The following is a 25837-nucleotide window of genomic DNA, read 5'->3' as shown; positions in this document are numbered from 1 at the left end:
AGCCCTGACCCCCTCCTGCACCCCAACCCTCTGCCCCAGCTGTGAGCTCCCATAAACCCAGAGCCCCCTTGCATCTAAACCCCTCATCCCCACTCCGCAGCCCTCACCCTCACACCCCAACCCTCTCCCCCAGCCCTGAGCCCCTCCCACACCCCAAACCTCACATTCCCAGCTCCTTTGGGTTGCAGACATCAACAATTTTCTTCAACTGGGTTTGAAAACCACTGTATCAGAGAGCAGGTAAAGGGAACTGAGTATTAATGAGTGAGCCCAGCTCAATGAGCTGGTGGAGTTTCAGAGCTGTCAGGCCTTTTCCTGTACATGTGATTAGACTGTAAGAAGAGGGCCATTAAATTGTGGTGTTCCTGTGCTACATATAGTCAAAAACCACAACAGGCAACACGAGAATATTTTAGGAAGGAAAGGGAAGGATAACTTCTCTAAACTGTCAGAGAGATTGTGGGATAGCGGGGTGCAATTGGGATAGCGGAGTGCAATTGTACACAAGTTGTTACAAGAGAATTTTGAATGCTGCATCTCCAAGACTCTGAATTACTCTTTTAGTTAGTAAAACAATGTGGAACAATTGTTTCACTAACTAAAACAGAGCAGGGGACTCAGAGAATGGAGAACTGGGGGGTGATTCACCAGTTCAGAGGGCCATTCCAACAGTTATCTGTGGAACAGCCCAGATTGAGGCAGCTGTTTGTACCCACACGTGTGTTAACTGCAGGACCGGTGCCAGTGTTTTTGGCGCCCTAGGTGGACTGCCATTTCGCCGCCCTGCACGCTGCTTCCACGGCTCCGGTGGACCTGCCGCAGGCATGCCTGTGGAGGGTCCGCTGGTCCCGCGGCTCTGGTGGAGCTGCCGCAGGCGTGCCTGCGGGAGGTCCACCGGTGCCACGGGACCAGCGGACCGTCCACAGGAATGCCTGCTGCAGGTCTACCGAAGCTGCCTGCCGTGTCCCCGGCAAAATGCTGCCCCCCAATAATCCTGGCGCCCTAGGCGATTGCCTAGGTCGCCTAAATGAAAGCGCGGCCCTGGTTAACTGCACTGTAGCATGGGGCAGCACTATGACACATGGGTGCCAGAATGTGCAACCCCTCCCTTACCCAGTGGAAGGGGAAACACATTGGCCTTTTGAACCCTTATGAGAGAAGAGCTGTAGATGTCTAGACGATGACTAAGGGGGGGAATATGTCAACTGTTTAGGAGCCTATGAAGAATGTAAACAGCAGAGAGGAAGAGGAATTGTTTTGAGTTGTTCAAAGGAGTAGAACCTGGAATAATGGGATGAAAGTGAGCAATGGGAAAGTCTGGCTGGGCATCAGAAAACATTGCTAAAGGTGGGACCTATTAGAATGAGAAATCCCAAGTGCCTGAGTCATTGAAAACTAGACTGGACAGAGTACAGAGGAATCCAGCCTTGGCTGGCGGCTGGGGTGGACTAGAAAAGCTAATGTGAATGTTCAGTCTCTAGTTGCTGCTTTTATAATCTCAGTTAAAGTGTCCCAGAAATGAAAGTGCAGGAGCTGGGATTCTCTATCTGACCTCTGATCATTTTTTGTTTTTTTAGTTTGCATACAGAAGAAGCTTAACACTTTACTGAGAGTTTTGGGTTTTGTTTGTTTGTTTTGTATTGTTTTTTTTACAACTTTAAATACAGTACTGAGTATAAATTAATCTTACATTAAAATAAAAAAAGCAAAAAAACTCACCAACTTTACAAACCACAGGAAGGAGATTTTGGAGCAGGAAAGCAAAGTGTCTTAAGACTTGAGAAGTCATGGGGTGGGGTGAATGGAGCAGAGTGCAAGAGGCAGAGAAGGATGTTGGCAGCAGGCAGCCAGCGAGAAGCTCTGGGTTTGAGGTGAGGGGAGACGTAAGCCCCTGTCTGATGAACAGCACTCCCCATCCCGCTGCTTCATCACCTTTCTCCTGCTGCTGGTTTTCTCTGGAACTTCTGCCTGCACTGAGACCTGAATTTGGTGGATGAGACCTTTGCCAACAGGGCACAAATATGAAGGTGAAATTACCTCCACCCTACTCCTTGTTTCCTCTGTCCCAATGTGTATGCTGTATTGAGTGACCATGAGAGGGGTTATTACCCTTGGAGAGAATACTGCATACTTTCCCCTTCTTCTGCCTCATTCTCCCAGGAAAGGGAGCTATCCCTGTAAAGGAAATGGAATAAGGAGAGGCAGCTGGGAAAGGAAAGTTGTAGCTGTAACTTACATTGTAAGCTCTTTGGGGCAGGGACAGGTTTTTTGTTGTGTGTTTATACAGTGCTCAGCACAGTGGGTCCATAACTGGGTCTCCTCCTGCAATTCATATGATAAATAACAATGTCCTTAATAATTGCGTGTGGGGGTGTGTACAGGTGGTCCCTATCTGAAGAGTCATTTGTCCTCCGCCACTTAGACTTCTAAGGCTCTCTAAGATGTCCGTGAAGGTCGGGACACCAGTCAGCAATGCTCTTTCACCAAAGGGGATTGTTTCTGTTTTTAATCACTGTTATGAAGTAGAGGTTCACTTTCTCCCCTTGCCCTCACCCCAGACCCCTTCAACCGCCCAAGAAGTTCCTCGGATCTATAGCTTTTGAAACTGAAAAGGGCTTTACTGTAGGTTAAGGAAATCTTTGTGTGTGTGTTTGAGAGAGAAAAATGGGAGAGCCAGGGAAACAGAGATGGGGAGAGCAACTGAGAGTGTGATATGAGAAACATCCATGAAAGGGTTATTCTGCTCTCAGATATTCCTGTCATATTATCCTGCCCTCAGGATCACTGGTCAGCCAATTACAGTTTCTTCTGATGAAGTAATGTTTCTAAGCGTGTATTTCGTTGGTTGATTGTGTTGTCCCTCTGTATCCTGCAAGGGAGTTGTGAGCAGGGGGAAAGAGTGTGAGGGACATTGCTCCGTGCACCCCATTCTGCACCCCACACACACTGGGGAAAGACATGGAAAGTTTGCTTTTCTTCTAGTCCACCTGAGCTGATGCACAAACATGCCTGCAGATTCCTCCCACCAGGGAACAAATCCATTTTAAAACCATATATATATATATATATATATATATATACACACACATACAAGTGAATTAAACAGTAACCCAAATCCTAGACTGGAAAGTCGAATCCTCTACACCATGTGCAAAGACAGCATCCTTTGTTAGGGGGCCGGGAGAAGGGAGAATGATTCTGCCAGCTGTCCACTCCTTCCCACTGCTCCAAAAGTCTTCCAGTCTGCACCAGGGGTGGATGGGATAAATGCATTTTGCTTTCATTTTTTCTGTTCCCCGAGATGTTGTACATTTTAGTGGTTTTTAAAATAATATATACACACACACAAAAAAAAAAGTCTGTCCAGATGGAACAATAAAAATCCTTAGTGCATTTTCCGTTATTGGTTTCCTCTCTTAATCTGAGGTCTTCCTGCTTTAAAACATGTCCATCACAATCATTGATCTCAGCCAGGGTCCCGCACTCTCACCAAGAAAAAGAGGGGAAAGGAAGAAAATTGCTCCCATTCCCCCCCATCTTTTCCCCCTCAAAGGAAAATTGACCCATTTTTCTTTTCCCCATTTGCCGTTCTAGTCTCTGCAGTAGGAAAGGCACCATCCTGTTCCAGTGACGTGGTTTTTTGTTTTTCTTTTTTTTTGAAAACTTTAAAATGTTGTTAATAAATGAAGAGAGGGAAATCAAGGGAGAAGGTCCGGTCATGGAAAGGGAAGCACCATTTGCCGTCCGACTCGGGCATCGAGACAGACCGACAGAGAGGAAGAGTTATCACTCTGAGGACCCCATGGGGGCAATACAGCAAATACAGTAAAACCTGCCAAGAGCAACCACTCATGGAAGTTAGCAAAAGTGGTCACTTGTAAGAGGTGGTCTCTCTTCCAAGGTTGGCACACCAGAGAGTAGTTGTGTTCTGTGGCCTCTGCAAGTAGTTGCTCGTGACAGGTGATTTCTCTTCAGATGTGATCTCTAAGACAGGTTTTACTGTATATTAAATAAACCTAAAAATGAAACAAACACAAACACTGAATTAGAATAAGAATAAGAACCCATCTTGCTCTACTATTCCTACTCCACATTAATAGCCCTGGAGACCAAGCCACTGAAGTCTTCTATTTATCTCTGGGACAGACCAAGCTAAGCTTGGCACAGGAGCAAAAATAGCAGTACATCACCTTTGCATTTGGATTCTTGGGCTCGTCAGGGATCAGAGGAGTATTTTTTGGTTAAAATAGCAGAAGAACAAAAAACCCAGAGCAGCCCTAGTGCTAAAGATGGAACTGGAAGACTCCTGGCTCCAAGTTTCTGTGCTCAGACCACAGTTCTCTCTGTCTCAAAAGGCCTAGCCTACTGAGAACCCAAGGCCCGATTCTCCTTTAACTCACACTGACTTTACACCAGTGAAATTCCATTGGAATCCATGGAGTTACTCCTGATTTACATCACTGTAAGTGTGAGAAGAGTCAGGTCCCTAGAACTGAAAGGCTCCAGATTTAATTCCGAGACTCCAGTTCTCCTTTTGCTTTTTTTAACCTTTGTTATGTTCTCAGACTTCCTGTTAGGACAGTGAGACTCATCAAAGTGCTGCTCCTTTTGTGTCCTTCCACCATTTTAACCAAAAAACTAAAAAAAACAATCCCGCAATAGAGAATACAAAATGGACATTAATTCTCCATTTCCAGTGGAAACTCAATTCATCAAAGAAGATCAGTGCGAGCTCCACATAATAGACAAATAATATGATCTCCAGTGGTTTTTAGATATAGAGGGGATGGGCTTGTTGTTCAACTTCAAGGGAGGTAGTAGAGTGGGGCTCAGTGGCAAAGTGGGAATAATGCATAAACTTTTCACCTCTGCAAGAATGAGTTCAAGTGTGATAAATCATAAGTGGGATGAATTTGTGAGTAGCAACCTAGTCCTGTTACTTCATTAGATCACACAATTTGGCACTACTCAGCATCTTGGCTCTACATGGAATAACAAGAGCTGCAGAACTGAGCTGCCTGGGCAGAACTGTGTATGAGGGCCAGGGCTGAAGTAGCAGGTGCAGTGGGTAGCAGTTGAGGTGCGTGGGCAGCGCTGGTGTGTGGGAAGGGGATTTCCCATGAGTAGAAGAGCAGACTGGCTCACTTCTCAAAGTGCCCCCCCTCCTGTGGCAGTTGTTGCTATTACCTGCCTTGCACTCTGTCCCCAGCCAGCACCTCTATGCTGTGAGGATTTCTTTCAGCACTTTCTTATCGTGGACATGCTTGAACTTCCGATGTTTTCTCTTTCGCGCTGGCAGCTGGCGCGCTCGTTGTCTCACCGAAACAGGGGCTGCAGTGATCGATGCTGACTTACCTGCCAAAACAGAGATGGGAGCATATCATGCCATGAGCAGCAGCTGAGACAGCTGGAGATACCACTCCCTCCCCACCATCTCTACAGCAAAAGAGCTGAAGACCCTCTTCTTCCTTCCCCTCCGTTCTTCCTCACTTCATCTATTCTCCTCATTTCTCCACTATCCTTTTCCTCTCTGCTCTTTCCCTTTTCCCCATTCCTTTCTCTTTCTCACCCTCTTCCCTTCCTCTGTTTTCCCCCATTTTTGCCCCTCTCGCAAGCAATACTCTAGGCAAAATCTTTAGCCACTGGAAATCAGCAAAGCTCCCTGGACTTCACCGGTGCTGTGCTGATTCACAGCAGCTGAGGCTCTGGCCCTCAGTCTCATCTTGCAGCATTTCCCTCTCTCTTTCCCTAGTACCAACAGCCTTACCTCTGTGTTCACGTGAACCTGGCCGACCGCGACCAGAGGGCTGAGATGACAGTGCCTCACATCGACATTCCAGGTGATCTTCTAAGGGCACAATGGCTTTTTTAAAGTTTGGCTTCTTCTGGACAAATTCTATCTTGTTTACCTATTGGGCGAGAATAAAAACAAACCCAACTAAAATATAAATACAGCTACAACTACCACTACATCAACATGAATACTACCTTTATTTCTCTATTGCCCTTCTGCCCAAAGGGTCCAAATGCACTTTAAAATCCATGGATCAAACCCAGGCCTGGTACAGTTTGGTGCAACTTTCACTGATTTCAGTGGAGTAGCACATAGCAAGGCAGGTCTGACTTTGACTTTGTACATAGAGAATCACTACACCCAATCCTGACTTACAGCTGCTTCTTGCATGAAACATGAACAGCGCCTCAAAACATTACACAACTGGGAAAAGAAATACAGAACAATGCTGGGTCTGATAGATTAGACAGAGGAAGTTTTGGGATAGGCAGAATGTAATTAACTGAATTGAGATATTGGAGTTAAAACCCTTACTGTGCAAAAAACAACATGGCAGAGAAGAGAAATTCAGACCTAATGCAAACAAGCACGACTCTACTAACTTCAGTGGAGCCATGTCTGAATTTGTCTCATGATTTTTAATGACTAACAGTGGCACGGGGCTCTCGTCTCATGTGAAAGGCAGCATGTCTGGCAACACAATGCTCCTGAGAACCATTCTGCAGCCCTTGCATCACTGATTCAGCTGAAGCAGATGTACACATGCTAGCTCTGGTGGAGCTTGTGCGCTAAAAAGAGCCAGAGTACGTACCTAGGCTCTTGGATGAGATTGTGCTTAAGCAGCTAGCCCGAGCTGCTGCAGCCGGGCTATTATTTTTAGATCACTAGTTCAATCAGAGCTAGGGACTGTATGTCTGTCTGCACTGGGACTTACACCTCCCAGCTGAAGTGTAGCCGTACCCTCAGAGGGAAGAGCACCTGTTACTAGATCTCCAGCAGCATATCCTACAGTCTCTGAGTTTTCGTTGGTGGTTTCCCATTCAAATACTGACCAGGCCTGACCTAGTTTAGCTTATCTAACAAAACCACATTCCCTGCAGAGGTCTGCAGGCTATAAATGCTATCACTGCTTTGAGTCTGGAACTGAAATGCTCCCAATGCACTGGCCCTGGTAACATCACTCAACCACTGATCAAACCTACTGGCTATTTATCTTTCCTTGAAAACCCCACTCCACACGCTTCAGACCACACGCTGCTCACTAGACAAACATTTCTAACCACACAATACAGAGATCTCAGAGAAGCCATTTCCGGGTCACTTTTCCTGGCTGACTTTTGCCCTGACCTTTGCTTTTTCCACAAAAACAACTCCTGTTTCTCTCACTCTCTCTTATTTCTCCCTCATTCAGAGTGGCTTTTCTGAAAAAGGAATTTCCTGATAAAGTAGACTGTGTGAGTGTGCACACATACACACCCCGGCCTGCCCAGGGCCTGAGGGAATCTCTCACAGGTCAAGCAGATTTGCGGGGGAGGATTATATTTTTAAATGAGCTGTCTGGGAGGAAGCACGGAGATCACTATTAACTGACGAGCTAGCATGATCAGAGCAAGAGGTCAGCTATCAGGTGTTTGTTTACAGCAGGGCTAGGCAGGAAGATCACAGAGGTGCAAGGAGAGGAGGAGGGGATGCTGTCTCAGTGCACGTGTTTGGGCTGAGGTGCATTGTCAGGGCAGTGATGGAGAGGCCAGCACAGTTAGCCCCTCACTTGTATGACCACAGGCAAGCCCCCCAGTTGGTTTGTGTTTTTAGTAGAGGGGCCATGAGAGAAGGAAGCAAGGGGGAGGGAGAGGATAGAGGATTCTTGTGTACCTGGACATGCCGCACACGGACCAGCGTGGGGCGACACTGCACATTGCGGTTGTTGCAGCACCCGGAGCACCGCTGCACCTCCACACACGGCGGCCACACCACAAAGTTGGCATTGGTGGAATCTACCATGCTCCGGGAGATTTCAAAGACCTCTGTCCGTGTCTTGCACTCTGCGAGTACTGCTGGCTCTGCATCTACCACTGCAAATAGAGGGACCCAAGAGAAAAATGGTGAAATAGGCTTCACAGGCTACTCCCAGAAACCTGATGCAACCCCACTATGTTATCTGACAAAGGCTCACACTCTCCTGCAGCTACAGATATATATTCTTTCCCCATCCTACACCCATCCAATGCCACTCACTGTCTCCTTCAAAGGGCCAAGCATCCTGATGGTACATAATAAATAATGATAACTTCAGCTAACATCTCTGGCCAGAAAGGACAGGGGCTAGTCAGTGCCACTGCATAACGAGACAGAGTGATTTGCTGCAGAATGATGTCTCCTGCTTGCGAACACCAGCTCCTCCATTTAGGTGCTAAATGCTTGGCCTCTGCAACACTTTCAGGCCCTGCTGGAGCTAGAGGATGGGACTGGGAATCAAAAAGTGCAAATAACAATTGCTAGGGCACCAGGCCTGGTCCATTATCATTTTGCTCTGTTGAATTATTTCAGCTAATTTCAATACTTAACAATTAATAGCAGTCTCTGCATTTGCTTAGGGCAGTATCACACTCGGCAGAAACACAGTGTTAGTCACTGACTTGACATAAGACTTGTCTACAATAGCATATCTAGCGCCTGTTTTCCAGCACTGGTACAAGCTATGAAATGAATGCTAATGCAGACAGAGCTCAGGCATTGCCAGCACCAAGTCCGAAGCCCCAGCCAGAGGAGGGCATCAGGACACAGTGCTGGAAATGCCTGCACTCTGCTGTCTGCACTGCCTCTGGCGCTGGGGCAGTTACAGCAATGCTGAAAGAAGGAGACTACATTTGGTAGCACAGAGGCAGAGACAGACTCCCTAACACAAACACACTTACATGGCTAAATGCACACGGACAGAGTGACATACACTTAACCATGCACAGGCACATTCATACACTCATGGTGGACACATATGCAGACTGTACAGACCCATGTATCTGTATACCTAATCTCCCACTTACACTGAAACTCCTGCACAGAAGTTAGGTCTGAGTCTATCACTCACCTAGACTTCGTCTCCCTCGAGGCAAGTTTTGATCAGGATGGGCTCGGGTTGAGTTCAGGTCCAAATTGGAGCCATCCTCTTCTGCAAGAGAAGGGCAAAGTCAAATAAGACAATGAGGTAAAAAAGTGGGGCAATGGTGTGCGAATCAAGTGACAGAGGAGGCAATATTTGGGTGATTCATCAGTCTCGTTACTGCACTAGCATGCCCCGTCCAGAGTTTTAGGTTGAAGTCCCAGCTCAGGTCACAAGTGCAATGAGTGTGAGGAGACTCTGCGTCTGTTCACCTCCTCATATTGCTCCAGTCGCAGTAACCAGCATATCTTGTTTAAAGAGAGGCCCAGGACTGAATTTGCAGAAGATACTCTAGGGCAAGAGTGAGATGCACTTTAGCGGAGCTATTTGGAGTGTACATGGTATAGCAGAGGGAATTGCAAGTCAAAATGCAGGTGAATCAGCTGAACAGAGGTGGAGGGTGAGGAGCAAGGCTGGATTAGCAGGAGGTGCTGTGGGTGAAAACTGAGGTGCAGTGCTAGAGTTGTGTGTTTGTCCTAGGACTGGACTAACAAAGGGTGCTATGGAGCAGGACTGAGGGGGCAATGGCAGAGCTGAGTGGAGGACCCAGGACTGGAATGGCAGGGGGCAGGAGGTCAGGATGTAGGTGTATTAGATGATGTGGCAGTGGGGTACTTGCATTCTCTCTCCTAACCCACAGCGTTCATTGGAAGTAGTCAACATTTTTGGCAGGAGAATAGAAAAATGAATTCAAAATAAGTCTTCCCCTCTACTACTCTCAGGTAAAACTCAGGTGCTGGGGGTAGTTGGGGGGGAAGGGAAGAGGACTGGTAGTAGTCAGCCCAGTTCCCAGTATCTCCATCCCACTGCTTTCCCATAGGAACTACTGAACAGAGAAATTCTCATAGTCTCTATGAGATTCTCTAGTAAGTGGCCCCTCCTGAGCCCCAGACTAGAGCGGTGTTCAGAGACAGCTCCCACCCAGTGGCAGCTCTCTCCTGCTTGGCCTGGTATAGCTGCAATGGGAGGCAGAATGGACATCAGCCTCCAGGGAGTTACTGTATTAAAGTGAATTCAGGACTGGGACAGGGCACTGGACTGAAGATCTCTGTTTATCAGGCACAACAGCAGAGCAAGCTTCCCATACCTATCACTCCCCATAATGCACTTCACCCCTGTCCTGGGAAGGCCACTTTTTAGGGGTGAGAGGGGCATTTGGTCTCTCTTCAGTCCACACGTTAACAAGTCAGCATCTGTGGATATTGTGAACACCTGGCTGCCAGCCTGCGGTGACAGCACCAAGCTGATTTCACATAGGCCAGCGAACAGGAATGACATGCAGTCACTAACTACTTGAGGACAGATTGGAATCTGTAACTTGGGTATGAAAGCTTTCAATCCCATATGTGATCCCCTGTGTCATCTAGTCTTTCCTAATCTGGGTTTAGCGTGGAACCAATGACCTGGGCTTGAAAGGCTCCATAGCCTATTCCCAAACCCCTGGTCTCCTAAGAGAATCCTGTTTCATTTCTTAAGTATATGAGTGGGGTAGTCACTGTAACAGAAATGTATCCCTTACGTAAGCTACAGGATATGACAGACTGCACACATCTTCTGTGTCTCTCCCTCTCCCCCCCTCCATCTTGCATTCTCTGGAATTTTTTCAGGCCAGGGTGGGGGTTGCCTTTTGCATAAAGGTTAAGTTGAAGAGAAAAAAATAGCAACACTGTTGACTTGAAACAAATCTTCTATTGAAAACTGAGGCCCCCCTCCTCCCCCCCTTCTTCTTGATAGGCCATTGCTGCTGCTGCTGCTAATGGGTGGGGACCCAAGCTTGCAAAAGGCAGTGCTGCTAATTTTGGAAGCTGCCCCATTGTGTGGCTCATGGACTCAGATGAAGAACTGGGGGAGGGGGACCTCGTCGCCTCTTTTTAAGGAAAACAATAGCAGCCCACAGCTGGTTCTCTCCCCCCTTCCCCGTCCCCTCCCAGGCCATTTTGAAAGGGAGCGGGAATGCTTTTGAGAACGTGCCAGTGGTCCGACTGGCATAGGAAACAAAAGCAGGAAATTCTGTTCCCCCATAGATAGTGTCTCGGCAAGGATTACAAAGCTACAAACAGACAAAACACAAGAGAGAAGGAGAGGGGGGTGGAGGGGGACGGGTGGGAGCAGAGGTTAGAATAGAATGGAATTCACTCTGAAGAGACCGTTTATAAATAAATTCCTGATCCAGCCTGGCAACCGTGACACGTGGTCCTATTCCCACACGTGCCAATCCCTCCACACTTTGCTCCCTGGGCTGCTGCTGCTGCTGCTCTGTGACTTCAGTCCTGGCCAGGGGTTCCCATGCACTGCAAACTCTGAGCTATTACCCACAGAAAATGACAAAGCAATTCCAACCCCACCACCAGCTTACTCAGCCTGACACAATCCCACATCCTTCTTCACTTTTCTATCATCTCATAGAAGGGTCTACCTGGGAACCAGTCCACACACCTGCCTGTGTCCCTCCCTATCTATTCTACTTGGGGACCAGCTCTCTCATCCCCCCTCTCCCTGCATATATTCCCACCTCCTCCTAGATGAGTGCTATCAGCTCACCTGGCCCACTCCCAACCACCCACTAGTCGGTCTTTTTGTCTTCCCATGGATCAGTCTATTCATCCACTTGTGCATCTCCTCAAAGCCCACTTCATTCATTCACCTGTGTGTCTTTGCATCAGCCCATGAGCTAATTCACTCACCCTCTTGTGCACCTCTTAATCTACTCATGTTCCACTCCAACCACCTCTCTGGGCATCTCCTAGCTCAGAAGCTTGCTTGGGTTTTTCTCATGCTCCTCATTCCATGCACCAGGCTATTTAAATCTCCCCAGCACCCAGCCCTATTGTAACTGAGTTTTGCAGTATAGCTTGATAGACTGCCACCTAGAGATTAACATGTTTCTATATTTAGAGTGAGTACGCCTTGCCAGTGTACCTGCTGGAAAAAGAAAGGTACTCCCACCATGAGATTTAAGGAAGGAAGAGGAATGTTTGGTGTAGAGGAGATTTACCTACGGAGTCTATCTGCAGGGCACGCTGGAGGTCACTCCTGGAGCGCACCGAGCTGTCACTCATTATCTTGTAAATGTCTTCTGGGATGGGGTCCCCCTACCAGACAATAACAAAGTAGGAAACAAGTGTTACACAGGTATTGAATGCCAATCCTGCACAAACAGCTCTAATTATGGTGAGGAAGGGGAAGGTGGCAGTGGGAGGGAGAGGCAGGGAACCAGCCAAATGGAGAGAGGAAAGCTGCCATGAAAGTGTGGGATGGGAAATCTGAGAGGAGGGAAGTGAGAGAAACTCTGCCTCTTGCAAAGTGGTCTGCGGAATGAAGTCTGCAATAACATTACACGCTGAAGAATCCTAAATACTTTGCCAACAGTCAGGGAAGTTTCATTATAAAGGGATAGATTGTGTGACATCACCAGGTGGCTGGCAGTCCTGGTGCATACAGTACCAGAGTAGTTTTAAAAATATCAGAGAAAACCTTCCCAATATTTCCCTCTGTTATGAAACTCGCTCACATGATCTATCAGATGTTCTGCGGGTTTTGTTTGTTTTTAAATCCCATTGGCCAATTATGTGCACATCTGGGCACTGTTAAAAAAAAAGGAGTGGAAAGGGAGACTGACTCCTCTTTCACAGACCAATTTGCTACTCCTGTTTGATGCAGCAGCAAAGTCACAAACTCTGCAGTATGACATCACAGTTATTTCCATGGTGTTGGGCTCTCATGTCATAACCATTGGATTTCAGTGTCATAAGCCTTGAATGCTGACATTACAAACACCAGGTTACAGGTCAAATTCAGAGCTGGTGTAAGTGAGTGCAATTCCATTGCGCTCAGTGAAATCTCAGCCACCTACACCAACTCTGAATTGGTCCCTGTGATTGCCTTGCAGGACTACAGAGTAGAGGCATAGGAAAGCAAGTACTTACTAAAACACATTTCCAAAATAATAGGAACAGAAACAGAGAAAAGTATTACCCAACTGTTTGGTTAGCTCCATGCTCTCTTTATTCCGGAGTACTCATGTGTGGAAAGTTGGCCTTTCAGCTGCTTGCCTAATTGGGTTGTTGTGCAGTGGGTAGTAGCTGAGCCCCTGCCCGATGTCCCTCAGTGGGCTGCCCCGTTGTAACTGAGAGGAGAATTTGGCCCCATGTGTTTATGAAATGTAGGTTTTTTTAATGTTTTATGATTATTAGTGAGATGCATGTACCTGGGCTCTGGTGAATGCTCTCTTACGGAGGTTATTCTTTGCTCAATAGCTTTCAGGGTATAGCATTTCATTTCAGTTAGTGCTGGGGAAAAGTGCCAGATTGATGACTCTAGAGACAGTGACTCCTCTGTTTATCCACAGAGCAGGTACCACACAGGCAATGGCAATGCACGTTTCACCTTACATGCTGTTCTCCCTTACCTGTTACCAATGGGCTTCAGATCTGACCTTTAGGGACCATTTTTAAGGATGAGAAGAGAAGTGCAATTTCCCAGTCCACTAAATCCTTGGACTCTCTGCTGAGGCTGCCAAGAAGGGAGCCAGCTAATGCCAGTTTTCGTGGTGTTTTTTGTGATGTAGGCATCTTCCCACAGGACACACAGCTGAGAGGCCATAAACTCATGTCATTCAGGGGCCACCAAACAGCTGTCATATGATGATGACTTCTGATAATTACCAAGCTGGATCTGGGTTGGAACTAGGGTGACCATCTTTTCAAAAGGCAAAAGCAGGACACATGCAGGATCTCTGCCCTCCTCTTTGGCCCTGCCCTGTCCCTCCTCTTTCCCTGAGCTCCCACCCCCTGATCCTCCTCTTCTCCCCAAGGGCCTGCCCCCTGGCCAGGCCAGGTCAGAAGCTGGAACCGGGCAGTGGTAAGAGCTGCCCAAGGAGCCCGGGACACTGTGAGGAGCCGCAGACCCTGCACATGCCCTCAGTGAGGTACGAGGTTGCCCGAGAGCAGTCTCCAGCCCATGCCCCTGTCCCCTGGGGCATGCCACCCACGGCAGATGGAGGGTCTGGGTATTCCCCACAGTGGCTGGGGGTCCCTGGGCAGCTCTTACCATGGCCCGATTCCAGCTTCTGGCCTGGCCAGGGGGCAAGGCCTCAGGGGGAAGAGGAGGAGCAGGGGGAGGGATCTTGTGATGAGGGAGGGCCAAGGCCCACCTCAGCCCTTTCTCCCTCCCACACACACCATGAAGAGGCTGGTGCTGCCTCTGAGCCTTGGGCAGGTGCAGAGTGGCGCTGCAGGGAATCCAGGACAAATGCTGTCCTGGAGTCATTCAACCCACAACCGGGACTTGAACTCTGCATTTCAGGACTGCAATTTGGGACAGATGGTCACCTTAGTTAGAACCAGTGACCTAGACGTGAAAGGCTCTGTATTCCTCCTGTATGGTACTATTTCTGTATCACATACACTGGGGTTTATAGTAGAAAATGGATTGTTTGTGAGTCCAAGTATTTGTAACCTGAGATCAGAACTGATTTTTAATGTTTTCACCTGTCAAGAAATGCATCTGTGGATGAATGTTGCACTGTACAGATGACTCTGGTCCTTCCTGATACTTAATACATGTAGGCAATTAGACTTTATTTTAAACTCTCTGGCACTTGCTGGGGTCAGCAGGCAGGTGTTACATGACTGCACGACTTTGGTGGAATTAGTGGGAAGAGGAGAGATGTGACCTTGCTAGCTAGGGAGGAGGAAGAGGAAAGAAAACTGGAGGAGCATTTATGGATCAGTGCTCTGCAAAGGGATTGCAAAAGCAGGCCCACTCACCGGGGACCGGATTACAGGAATTAGCTCCACTCCCTGATCACAGAAGGAATTTTAGGTGCCAAGTTTTTCCTGTTGCAGATGCTATCAGTTTGACTAAAGCATGTCAGCACGCCCAGGCTGTAGGCCTCATTATTCTCTACCTGTATCTCTGAAGCACCTCTGGCAGTGGGGACTGCATGGCTGGGCTGTGAGGTTTCTTACTTTCTTCCCCGTCACAAAGCCAAGTCTGAGGGGGACCTGTGAGAGACTATGCCTGGTTGTGAGGCTTGGTGTGCTCTCCTCACCTCTCTGAGTTGGTTCTGGGCGAGGGGAATGCTCACCTAAGATGCCCTAGCATCCCCATATCACAGAGCTTGGGCTGAGGAAGTTCTGCCAGTAGGATACTGCACACCCGGTTACGGAGGGACCCTTAGAAGCTAACAAGGGAAGACACACAATGCAGCAATTACCAGCAAACACAGCCACCTGATTCTGTGATAGGGCTGGGAGGAGGGTGGAATGGCAGTGGGGGGTGGAGTCTCCCCATGGGCCAACCAGAGCAGTCAGGGATTTTCCTGCAGTTGCAGCAAGGGGGGGAAGCAGTTGCAGCAAGGCGTTATTAGTCTAGAGCAGGTTAATGATCTCCTTTTAGCTTTGTGGTAGATCAAAGAAGTCTCTTGTCTTGATGGAGTCCTGGCTGGCTGTCAAGTGCCTGAGGTCTGGCCTTGTGCTGCTGCAAGGCCCTGGAATTCCTACCCTAGTGATTTTGTTCCTCTCTCTGCTCCCACCCTGAGTTCCTCCCTTCCCCAGGTTCTGTACTTGCATGCACAGCCATCATGCTGGAGACTTGCAGACAGACACACACTGACGGATGCATACACGCAAGCACGCTTCTTTGATTGTTTAACATTGTCACATGATTTTGGTGCTCATGAAAGAAAGAGATGTACAGTGCTAGGCAGGTGCTGGGCAAGCCAGTGGAGTCTCCTCAGTGGTGGCTTTGCCTGCCCTGTGTTGAGGCAGAACAGTGTGATCTTTATGTGCTGGTAAGTTCTAAGCACGTCTCTATTATGTGTCAGATTTTCCTCCCTACTTTCAGATGTCAGCAGCCTTGGCTGATGCAAAACGAATCCACGTGCAGCTCTGCTAATGTTCTACGTATAGCTCAGTCCTGTCCTACAGTCCCCGCTGTTATTTCAGTCTGAGACCCTCTCACAGCTCTGCCCATGCCCCTCAGTCCTGACCGGGAGCCCAGATCTATTTCAGTCCTTGGCCCTCTGCTATGGTAAGATTTGAACCCTAAGATGCCAAGGGGGAAACTCAAATGCATTAACTCACTGTAAAAAAAAAAAAAAAAAAAAAAGAGCAGTACTTGTGGCACCTTAGAGACTAACAGATTTATTTGGGCATAAGCTTTCGTGACTTTTTGTGACTCTCTCCCTCCCCTGCACTTGTGGACATGTACACTAAGTAGGGCAATGTAGCATGGAGCCAACCCGCGTTGGGGTGGGGGAGAGAAGAGGGAGTGCTGCAGAGGCCAGTTCACTGCTCTGGGGTTAGAAATATGTATGCCGGCCTGTGTGGAAAACTCAGGTTAGATTCCAGGTCCTATTCCCTGGGCCGTCAGGAGCTGGGAGTGCTGAAAAGTGTGATCAGTCTCTGCAAGGGCAGTGAATGGAGCATGCGCTGCCATTCTGCAGTGATCCCTATGGCTATTCATGGGTTCCAACAGATTGCAGCTCATTCCTCCTCATTTAATAGCACAGCAAATGCATGGCCCCGAGGGAGCAAAGATTGTGAAACTGAGAGGAAGGGATTGAGAAAGACCCTTGGGGCTTGGAGAAAGAAATTCCTCCCCTCCTTTTTAGGCTGTGATTCTGCATATCCGGGTAGTGCCACATAAATGGCACAGGAGAGAGGATGGAAGGGGAGACCCTCCAATTTGGGGGAGGAAAATGCAGAAAGGCGCTGAGCTCTCTGCCCTTCTCCCTGGGAAAGGGGGTAGGTTATGAAACTCCCCAGCCACCTCACTGCTGATCAGAACAGAGGGGTCACAGTGCCAGGGATGGGTTGATAGCCACTATGTCATTATACCATGGTGGGTGCATGAAGGATGAAGAGAGCAAGGTACGAAAAGAAGTTTCTCTTTACCTCAAACTCAGATTGGGGATGGAGAGGGGAGACACTGTGATATTCCTCAGCGTGGAGTAAGATGGGCGAGTCCCAGCAGAGCCTGGCAAAAGACTCATTCTGACTTAACCCCAAGGGCTGTTGGTTCCTTGGCTGGGCAGATGCATTTAACCCTTCCAGTGCCACGCCCAGCTATGGGTAACCTCTTAGGAATCCTTCCACCCGTCCCCCAGGGACCAATTCTGCTCTCTCACAAGTCAGGGAAAACCCCTTCATCTCTCCCAGAATCCATTCCACATGGGCACAAAAATATTGTTTAGCTTCTGCTCCCTAAAACATCCCATTCAGTCTTTGCTAACTTGATTCCAGTGACTCAGTCTCGCCCTCTATGTTCTAACCATCTACTAGCACCGGTCTCACCCACCCATCCCCTGACATGAAGAGGAGGCATACAGTCCCCAGCCCCCAAGTAACAGCAGCCTCTGGGCAAAGTAATGGAAAAATTTGCCCATCAGCACAACATGTATAAATAGTGTCGGAAATACTGTAAGAGACAGTCATTCTCTCCCGGCCTACACATCAGCTGATGGGGAGAGATAGACCCACGCTGATCACCTTGTCATTTCCACGGGCTTACCCCAGACATGTGATCCGTCCTGAAATTCACTGCCATGGCTGCACCATTTCACTCCCACAAGAGCGTCACATGTGCAGGACAGTATAAGAGGCTTACGCCTTCACACCATGAAGATGTAAATTAGAGATGGGCTGAAACTAGGACTGTTTAACAGCCCCACCCCATTCTTTGGGAGATGGACTCCAAAATGCACAGGCCCAGCCAATGGAAATTTACAAAAACCAAAGCCATGCTTGGTTTAGCCCATCTCTGTAAAGGTTGCATGGCAATTATGATGAGCCACATGGAAAATGCATATAGGTTAGCATCCTTGCTTCCCAACTGGCAAATACCTTCCCACTTCCACTCCCCTTGGAAGGGCTCCCAGGCCTTAAAGATGGGTGTGATTGTAGAAGTGGAGGGACCAAAAGGACTGCATTTTACAGCTCAGATCTTTCCGAATCAGATGCAAATCCAGTGTTTCTAGTGACCTTTCCGCTGACATTGTTGAGAAAGATAGGAGTTCTGGATCAAGTAGTTCCTCCCTTTACAGGCAGTGAGGAATCGTCATGCATGCTGCTCTTACAGTGCCTGCCGTTAAGCAGTCAGTTAAGAGTTTCAGGAGCTTCTGCAGGTTGGTGGAGAGGGGGACAGTGACAGGGCTGTGAATGTGGGTTTGGGTAGGGAAACTCCATCAGGGTACTGAATGGAGGCAGGGGTGTGTCCTCTCAGGCAGGCGCCATCTTCAGCCTGGTGAGGAAGGTGAGAAATGCCATCACAGTCCCTCCAAAAAAACCTACTGCTGGGGGCCAGCATTTCTGAGTTCTGACATCACCAGACAGTATTAAAGCAGTGCCCAAACACTGTGTGTGTGCGCGAACGCACGCGTGTTGGTGCGCATGTGCGTAAATACACCTCTCACAATGCATAGAAATGGGCACATTTCTATTTTTCCCTCCCTGCCAACATAGATGATGTTTCATATTTTGTGCGCGAGGTGGAAATATACTCGCCTGCTCAAACAAACACAACCGCTGGGCAGCCCACAGCACCAACTGCTTCCCTTTTGTGGTCTGGGTAAGAGAAGAAAGAGCTACGAGGAGTCAAGGATACCTCATACCCTGCTTTACGTCCATCCTCTCCCCGGTGCCCACACAGGGAGAGACCAAAATGAGGAAGAGAGAAATGATGCAAAGCAGGAGGTGATGTTTTGGGGCGGAGGATTCAACCCACTTGTTTGTCATCCTCCCACTGGGTATGTTCTGGTGCAGTTGCAGTTATGTGCGGGGGAATATTAGGGGCCGTTTGCCTCCCTCACTCCTTTGTGGAGTCAGATACTGATAAATGACAGTGCAGAGGCCCTAGGATCAGGGAGAGTTCCTTCCCCTCGACCACATCTCCTCTGGCAGGAAAAACAGCTCCAGGGTTGGAATGGAAAAGAGAGCTTGGTTTCCATTTGGGGAAATACAAAAACTGCCCTCATCACATGGGTTCAATGGATCAAACTTGTCACCTGACCCCAGTTCCCATGGCGTGTTTTCTCCTAAGCAGTCTATGTGTGTGCGGGTGGGCGATAGTTGAGGGGGTAATTGCATGGTGTATATATGTGTGGATGTATGTATGCTCGAGGAATAAGATGACATATTTGCATTAAGATGTTTCTCTGGTGCATAGATGGATATATCTCTAACCTAATTTAATAGAACCAGCAAGATGTGCACATGCCTTAACTTGTTGTGTCAGGTCTGAATTCAGACTGTAGGCTTCTCAGGGCAGGTTCTGTGCCTTTACTTGTTTCTGCAAAGTGCCTTGCATACTTTGGGGGTGCTCAGAAATCTAATAATAATGTATGTGTGATACATGCATGTGTGTATTTACATGCAGATTTGCATAGGTGTGTATTTGTATGATGAATGCTTTGTTGGGGAGGGACTTGCATAGAGGATGGGGTGTTTAATGTATCCATGGATGTGTGTCTTTGCATGAGGCTCTGGGGGAGGGGGAGGCACAATTTGGAGGGCTTATTAGTTCCCAAGGCATTCTAGCACAGTAATGGGTAAACTCTGCCTTTTCAACCAAGTCAGCTTTAGCCAGGCCTCTACTTCCCTTAGAGCTGCCCGTTGATTCCAGTTCAGAGCTTTTGTGAGTTCAGACAGGGGAGAAAAGAACTACAATGTTTGCCCATCCACAGCCCAAAGATGCAGCCTCTTTGTGACTTTCCAGGGAAATGAAGGTTCTCCTGACTCTAATGCTCCATTTTCACTGATAAAATGTCTCCTTTCTTTCCCATTCCCATTCCTGTCAGGCAGTGCTGTAGACAGAGGTATCGCATAGTGATCTGAGCATATAATTTCTGTTCCTTTCTTTGACCACCTGTAGCCTTAGGTAAATTATTTAGGCCAAAAATTTCAAGCCAGGGTTCCTGAAGTTAGGCACCTAAAATCTTACATAAAATGAGGTGTGGATTTCAGAGGTGTAGCACACCCCATTGATGTCTCTGGTTGTTGTGGCTGAATATCAGACCACTTCTATTTCAGTGTCCAAAAGGGTGCTTCATTTTGAGCATCCAAGAGTCTGTCCTTTCATGCCGCAGTTTCCCCTCTCTAAAATGAGGAACATAAGAATGGGTGTACTGAGTCAGATCAAAGGTCCATCTATCCCAGTATCTTGTCTTCCAGCAGTGGCTGATCCCTGATGCTTCAGAGGAAATGAACAGAACAGAGCAATTTATCAAATGATCGATCCTGTTGTCCAGTCCCAGCATCTAGCAGTTAGAGGTTTAGGGACACCGAGAGCATGGAGTTGCATTCCTGATGATCTTGGCTAATAGCCATTGATGGACTTATCCTCCATGAATTTATCTAATTCTTTTTTGAACTCAGTTATACTTTTGACATTCACAGCATCCCCTGGCAATGAGTTCCACAGGTTGACTGTGCATTGTGTGAAGTAGTTCTTCCTTTTGTTTGTTTTAAACCTGCTGCCTATTAATGTCATTGTGCGCCCCCTGGTTCTTTTGTTATGTGAAGAGATAAATAACACTTTCTTGATCACTTTCTCCACACCGTTCATGATTTTATAGACCTCTATCATATTCCCCATTAGTCATCTGTTTTTTATGAATAGTTCAAATCTTTTTAATCTCTCCTTATATGGAAACTGTTCCATACCCCTAATAATTTTTGTTGCCCTTCTCTGTACTTTCCCCAATTCTAATATATCTTTTTTGAGATGGAGTGACCACAGCGGCGCACAGTATTCAAGGTGTGGACGTGGCATTTGATTGATATAGGGGCATTTTGATTCTTTCTGTCTTATTATCTATCCCTTTCCTAATGGTTCCCAATATTGTTAGCTTTTTTTGACTGCTGCTGCACACTGAGTGGATGTTTTCAGAGAACTATCCATGACTCCAAAATCTCTTTCTTGGGCGGTAATTGCTAATTTAGACCCCATCATTTTTATGTATAGTTGGGATTAGGGTTTCCAATGTGCATTATTTTGCATTTATCAACACTGAATTTCATCTGCCATTTTGTTGCCCAGTCACCCAGTTTTGTGAGACCTCTTTGCAACTCTTTGCAGTCTGCTTTGGACTTAACTATCTTGAGAAATTTTGTATCATCTGAAATTTTGCCACCTCACAGTTTACTCCTTTTCTCAGATAATTTATGAATATGTTGAACAGCACTGGTCCCAGTACAGATCCCTGGGGGACTCCACTATACTTCTCTCCACTGTGAAAACTGACCCTTTATTCCTACCCTTTGTTTTCTATCTTTTAACCAGTTATTGATCCATGAGAGACCTTTCCCTCTTACCTGATGACTGCCTACTTTGCTTAAGAGCCTTTGGTTAGGGACCTTATCAAAGGCTTTCTGAAAGTCCAAGTACTATATCCACTGGATCACCTTTGTTCATATGTTTGTTGATCCCCTCAAAGAATTCTAATAGATTGGTGAGACATTATTTCCCTTTTACAAAAGCCAAGTTGACTCTTCCCCAATATATTGTGTTCATCTATGCATCTGATAATTCTTTTCCTTACTATAGTTTTGACCAGTTTGCCTGGAACTGAAGTTAGATTTATAGACTTATAATTGCCAGGATCACCTCTGGAGCCTTTTTAAAAATTGGTGAGACCTTAAATATCTGCCAGTCATCTGTTACAGAGGCTAATTTAAGCAACAGTTTACTACTACATACCACAGTTAGTAGCTCTTCAATTTCATATTTTAGTTCCTTCAGAATTCTTGGGTGAATACCATCTAGTCCTGGTGACCTATTAGTGTTTAATGTATCAGCTTGTTCCAAAACCTCCTCTATTTACACCTCAATCTAGGACCATTCCTCAGATTCCTTACCTACAAAAATGGCTCAGGTGTGGGAATCTCCCTCACATTCTCTGCAGTGAAGACTGATGCAAAGAATTAATTTAGCTTCTCTGCAAGTGCCTTGTCTTCTTTGAATGCTCCTTTAGCACCTGTATTGTCCAGTGGCCCCCGATTGTTTGGCAGGCTTCTTGCTTCTGGTGTACTTTAAAAAATTTAGCTCTCGGTTTGTGTTTTTTACTAGTTACTCCTCAAATTCCTTTTTGCCTGCCTATACTCTCACACTTGACTTGCCAGAGTTAATGTTCCTATTTTTCTCAGTGGGATTTGACTTTAAATTATGTCTTTTTGTCTCTTAACTGCCTCGTTTACTCTGGTGTTGAGTCATGGTGACATTTTCTTGGTTCTCTTACTGTTGTTGTTTTAAACTGCACTTAGAGTACCTGACAGAGGGGCTACGGGGATTAATAGGTTAAGGCTTGCCCCGTTCTTTAAAAAAATGTAAAGTGCTATCTAGCTGCTAAGTATGATGGTTATTACTTTCCCCCGGAGCTGTTCCAGATAGAGCTGGGGGCAGCCTGTGGAGGAGTTAGCAGGAGCGTGATGTTGATTTACCCTCATTAAAAGGAAAGAAACAGGAACTCCTGCAGTTTGGGAGGGAGAGAAGGCGGACAGAGTTTTGGGCCGAAATCCTGGAATGAATTTGTGCTGTATTTTCTCAGGCTGATCATCACCCGTGCTGGGGAAGCCCTTCTTCTCTCCCGCTTCGTTGTATTTGGTTTGGCTCTGGGCAATGAGACTGGCACAGTGAGTGATTGCAGCCGTAGAAAAGGTGGGGCCCGAAGTGCACCTGCCCCTCCCTCTGATAGGTGAGGCATGGGGGGGGGGTGTCCCCCGCTGGCACCGCAAGGAAGGAGCGAGCGGAGGTGGGTGAAATCTGCATGACGACTCACAGGAGCACGGAGAACAAAAGGAGAATTCTTTCCACGAGTTGGTGGTCAAAACAACCTGCCTTGGCTGCGTCCCAGGTCCCAGCTTTCCAACTCTGCTAGGCTCACCTCCACGTTAACCCTCTCCTGCCTCGCTCCCTTTGCCACTCCCACCGCCGCTTGGGCATTTTCGAGGGGCTGTGTTTTTTTCATGTTGTGCCTGTTTATACTGGGCTGGGTCCTGCCCTGGGCACTCTATGAATAACTCTATTGCTGAAGTACGAGTCCTCTTTACTCGTGCTGTTCCTGTCGCTCCCAGACTAAATTATTTGCTGTTGCCAGCTCGCTGCAAGGAGGAGCAAACGCATCCAACTTGATTTCTTCAGCCGTTTTTATTTGTAATTACCCGCCTGCAGCTGTGCATTTCCAGCCAACCTGCTGCGGCTCTCCCGCCCTATGTCCCGACCCTCTGGAGACGCACTTTTACTCATACGGACAAACACCATGTAGCATGCTGAGGGTCGGACCCAATTCAGTTACACTGGTGTAAGACAGATCAGAGACCCAAGAGACAGGCACAATGTGTTTGAAGAATATCTTGGGGGAGGGAAATAAAACCAGGAAAGCAAAAGAGAGGACGTGGGTTCCTTTAAGAACCTTCCCTCCCCCACAAACCTCTCTCTCAAATCGATGCAATCTTCCCTTCCTTTTGGGTGTTTGTTCAGAACTGATAGGAAGCTCCCTGCTGCAGCTCCCGGCCCAGAACAGCTGGGGAACACGCTGCTGCTGCTGCAGCCAAGCAACCAGGGCTAGAATTCAGCTGCAAGAACGCAGGGAGCTCCCCACTTCCACCCAGCGTGAGAGAGAGAAAAATCTTGAACGACACCGGAGCTCTTTCATTCCGTCTGACTCCACCAGCATGGTGAGACGGACTGCAAGCGCCTTCTGTAACTACTGGGGGCTCTCTTTTTCGGTCTACTCCCCCTGCCCCCATTGCAACAGGTACCCCAGGCTCCTTCTTGAACTGCCAGACAGGCTCATCCCTGTTTAATTCCAGCAGAACCCATCTTGAAGATCCCCACCCAGAGGTCTGAGATGCCATTGGATTACATGTTTTCTCTGGGGAGTGGTGGGAGAAGGTGTTTCCCCCTACCAACAGCTAGCCAGCAGGGCAAGGGCCAGCCATGGTGTGCTGCAGAAAGAGTTGCCTAAATAAGGTTTGTTAGTTTTAAAGACCAAAACTCATAAATGCATGAGAAATTGAGAAGCTGCAACTGCTACATTTGGCCAGGATGAATGGCCATCTATGAATCCAGAGTCAAAACTGACCCCTTCTCCACAACTCCCTTTTACCTGTCAGTTCAGTGGCTTAAATGTTGCTTGTTTAACAGTATTTATTTTCCTTTTATTCATTTTCTTGCCTTTTAAAAACTAAAATAAAGGACAATGATAATAACTCACAAATGTACAACTGTTCTCATAGATACAATGAAACTTGACAGAGAAACACCTATAAGGAGTTCTTTCTCACTCTGCTTTGTATACTTTATCCTGGGTCTAAAGTTCACCAGATATTGATTCTCAGTTGTAAAGTAAAATGGTTTGACACTCACCTCAGTGCTGATGAGAGGCAGGTACCAGAGAGACATGAAGATCAATCTGAAATCCATAACGACTCTGAGCCCCAAAAGTTCCAGACACATTGAAGGACAGACTTAAAAAGAAATAATAAATTCCCACGCTTAGGCAAAGAGGTGAGAGAGGCAGGCTCTGCTTACAGTTTGGCTCCAGCCTTGCCTTCTGCACAGAGGGCTCTGCACTTCTTCATTTTCCTCTCCAAGTTATTTTCTCTCATCTCCCACAATCATGGAGTGGGGAAGAGAGGGTTAAAAAACAGAGACTTTATTTTTTAAAAAGTAAGTCTTGGTTACTTGTCTGCCCCTTTCTCTGCCTCATCAGCCAGCAGGAATATAGGAGAGGAGTATAAATAAACTAAAAAGGCAGTTCCCCCAAAAATGTGTGCATCCAAAGTCTGTCTTCCCCCTCTCCACAAGAAATCGTTCAGTATTTCCTTTTATTGGATGGTCCACACACTTATCTTTTTCCTTCTTAATTTTTGTTCTTTAAAAAACAAAAAAGACCCACACAAAAAGGTAAAAATGTTTTGCAATGTTTTCCAAAAAAAACCAGGTCTGAAACAAAGTTTTCCTAAATGTTTATACAAAATCCGAAAAGAAATCTTCTTCCTTAACTTTTTTTTGTTGGTTTAATTTTTTTTAATGTTTTTTTTCTTCTGGCATATTTTTTAAAAAAAGTTGTTTTAAGCTGAATTTTTTTCTCCTAAATTATTTTCTGGTTTCAGTGTCTTTTCTTTCAAAATGTTGCTGGTAGTTTGGTTGTATGTGAGGTCTGATTTGTTTGGTTTGGTTTTGCAGACAGCTGAGCAAATGTCTTGGCTGGATTCTGTGTGTGTGCTGAGTCGTGATAAGTCTCAGCAGTGCTGCTGCTGCTGCCGCTTCTTATACTCTGTTGCAACAAGAAAAAAGGTAAAATCAAGTGGGAGGAAAGAGAGTAGCAGGGAGAGAGCTGATGGGTCTCTATTTTAGTCTGCAAGAAAGAGAATAAAGTGGCACCCTTTCAGCTGTTCTTTTAAAGGAGAAGAGAGGGGTGGAGACAGCTAGCAGCAACTCCTTTCTTGGCTGTATATCAAAGACAGAGAAAAAAAATCTAATAAGGTACTGACAATTCAATACTCACCAAAATAAAAAAGACCTTCAATAATAAACATAATTCATATTGGGGATGTCCCTATACTCATATAGAAGTGGGGAGAGAAATTCCTTCAGAAGTGAGAGAGAGATAAGGAGAAAGGTATTCCCAGCAGAGCAGTTGAATTTTTTGGCCCAAGACTAAGACTTTCACTATTGCAACTCACAGCATTTTTTCCCCTCCCCTGCCATCCCACTTGCTCTGAAGGGAGATATCATTTTAATATCTTCAATCTCTTTGTGTGCAGAAGAAAGCCAAAAAAATTCAAACATTGTTACAACAGAATTTGTGTTGCTCTTGGCACTAAAAGGAACTTTGTCGCATGATTATCTCTACATGTAATAAACATCTGAAGGGAAATTAA

The 25837-nt window shown here is 46.8% G+C and overlaps 1 protein-coding gene across 1 annotated transcript; it reads right to left on the bottom strand.

The window, feature by feature from the left end:
• Window positions 1-1620: 1620 nt before the first annotated feature.
• On the bottom strand, window positions 1621-25415 carry PDGFB (platelet derived growth factor subunit B). Its single transcript, XM_032790245.2, has 7 exons — window positions 24318-25415; window positions 11947-12043; window positions 8880-8960; window positions 7667-7866; window positions 5768-5909; window positions 5188-5355; window positions 1621-4016 (listed from the first exon to the last, which is right to left on the bottom strand). The coding sequence occupies exons 1-6, from the start codon at window positions 24405-24407 to the stop codon at window positions 5219-5221; spliced, it is 747 nt and encodes a 248-aa protein (XP_032646136.1). The 5' UTR covers window positions 24408-25415; the 3' UTR covers window positions 1621-4016; window positions 5188-5218.
• Window positions 25416-25837: the final 422 nt, after the last annotated feature.

The sequence above is a fragment of the Chelonoidis abingdonii genome, chromosome 1, assembly GCF_003597395.2.
Source record: "Chelonoidis abingdonii isolate Lonesome George chromosome 1, CheloAbing_2.0, whole genome shotgun sequence".
NCBI lineage: Eukaryota > Metazoa > Chordata > Testudines > Testudinidae > Chelonoidis > Chelonoidis abingdonii.
Note: the sequence above shows the minus strand (reverse complement) of the source record. Positions and strands in the feature narration are given on the sequence as shown.

What these genes read in the sequence shown, in the direction of transcription:
- PDGFB (XM_032790245.2), bottom strand. Translation starts at nt 24,407, where the DNA reads ATGTGTCTGGAACTTTTGGGGCTCAGAGTCGTTATGGATTTCAGATTG. An exon ending in TCGAGGGAGACGAAGTCTAG is followed by an intron (nt 7,867 to 8,879) that starts GTGAGTGATAGA and finishes CTCTATTTGCAG; the next exon opens with TGGTAGATGCAGAGCCAGCA. An exon ending in TCCGTGTGCGGCATGTCCAG is followed by an intron (nt 5,910 to 7,666) that starts GTACACAAGAAT and finishes CTCGCCCAATAG; the next exon opens with GTAAACAAGATAGAATTTGT.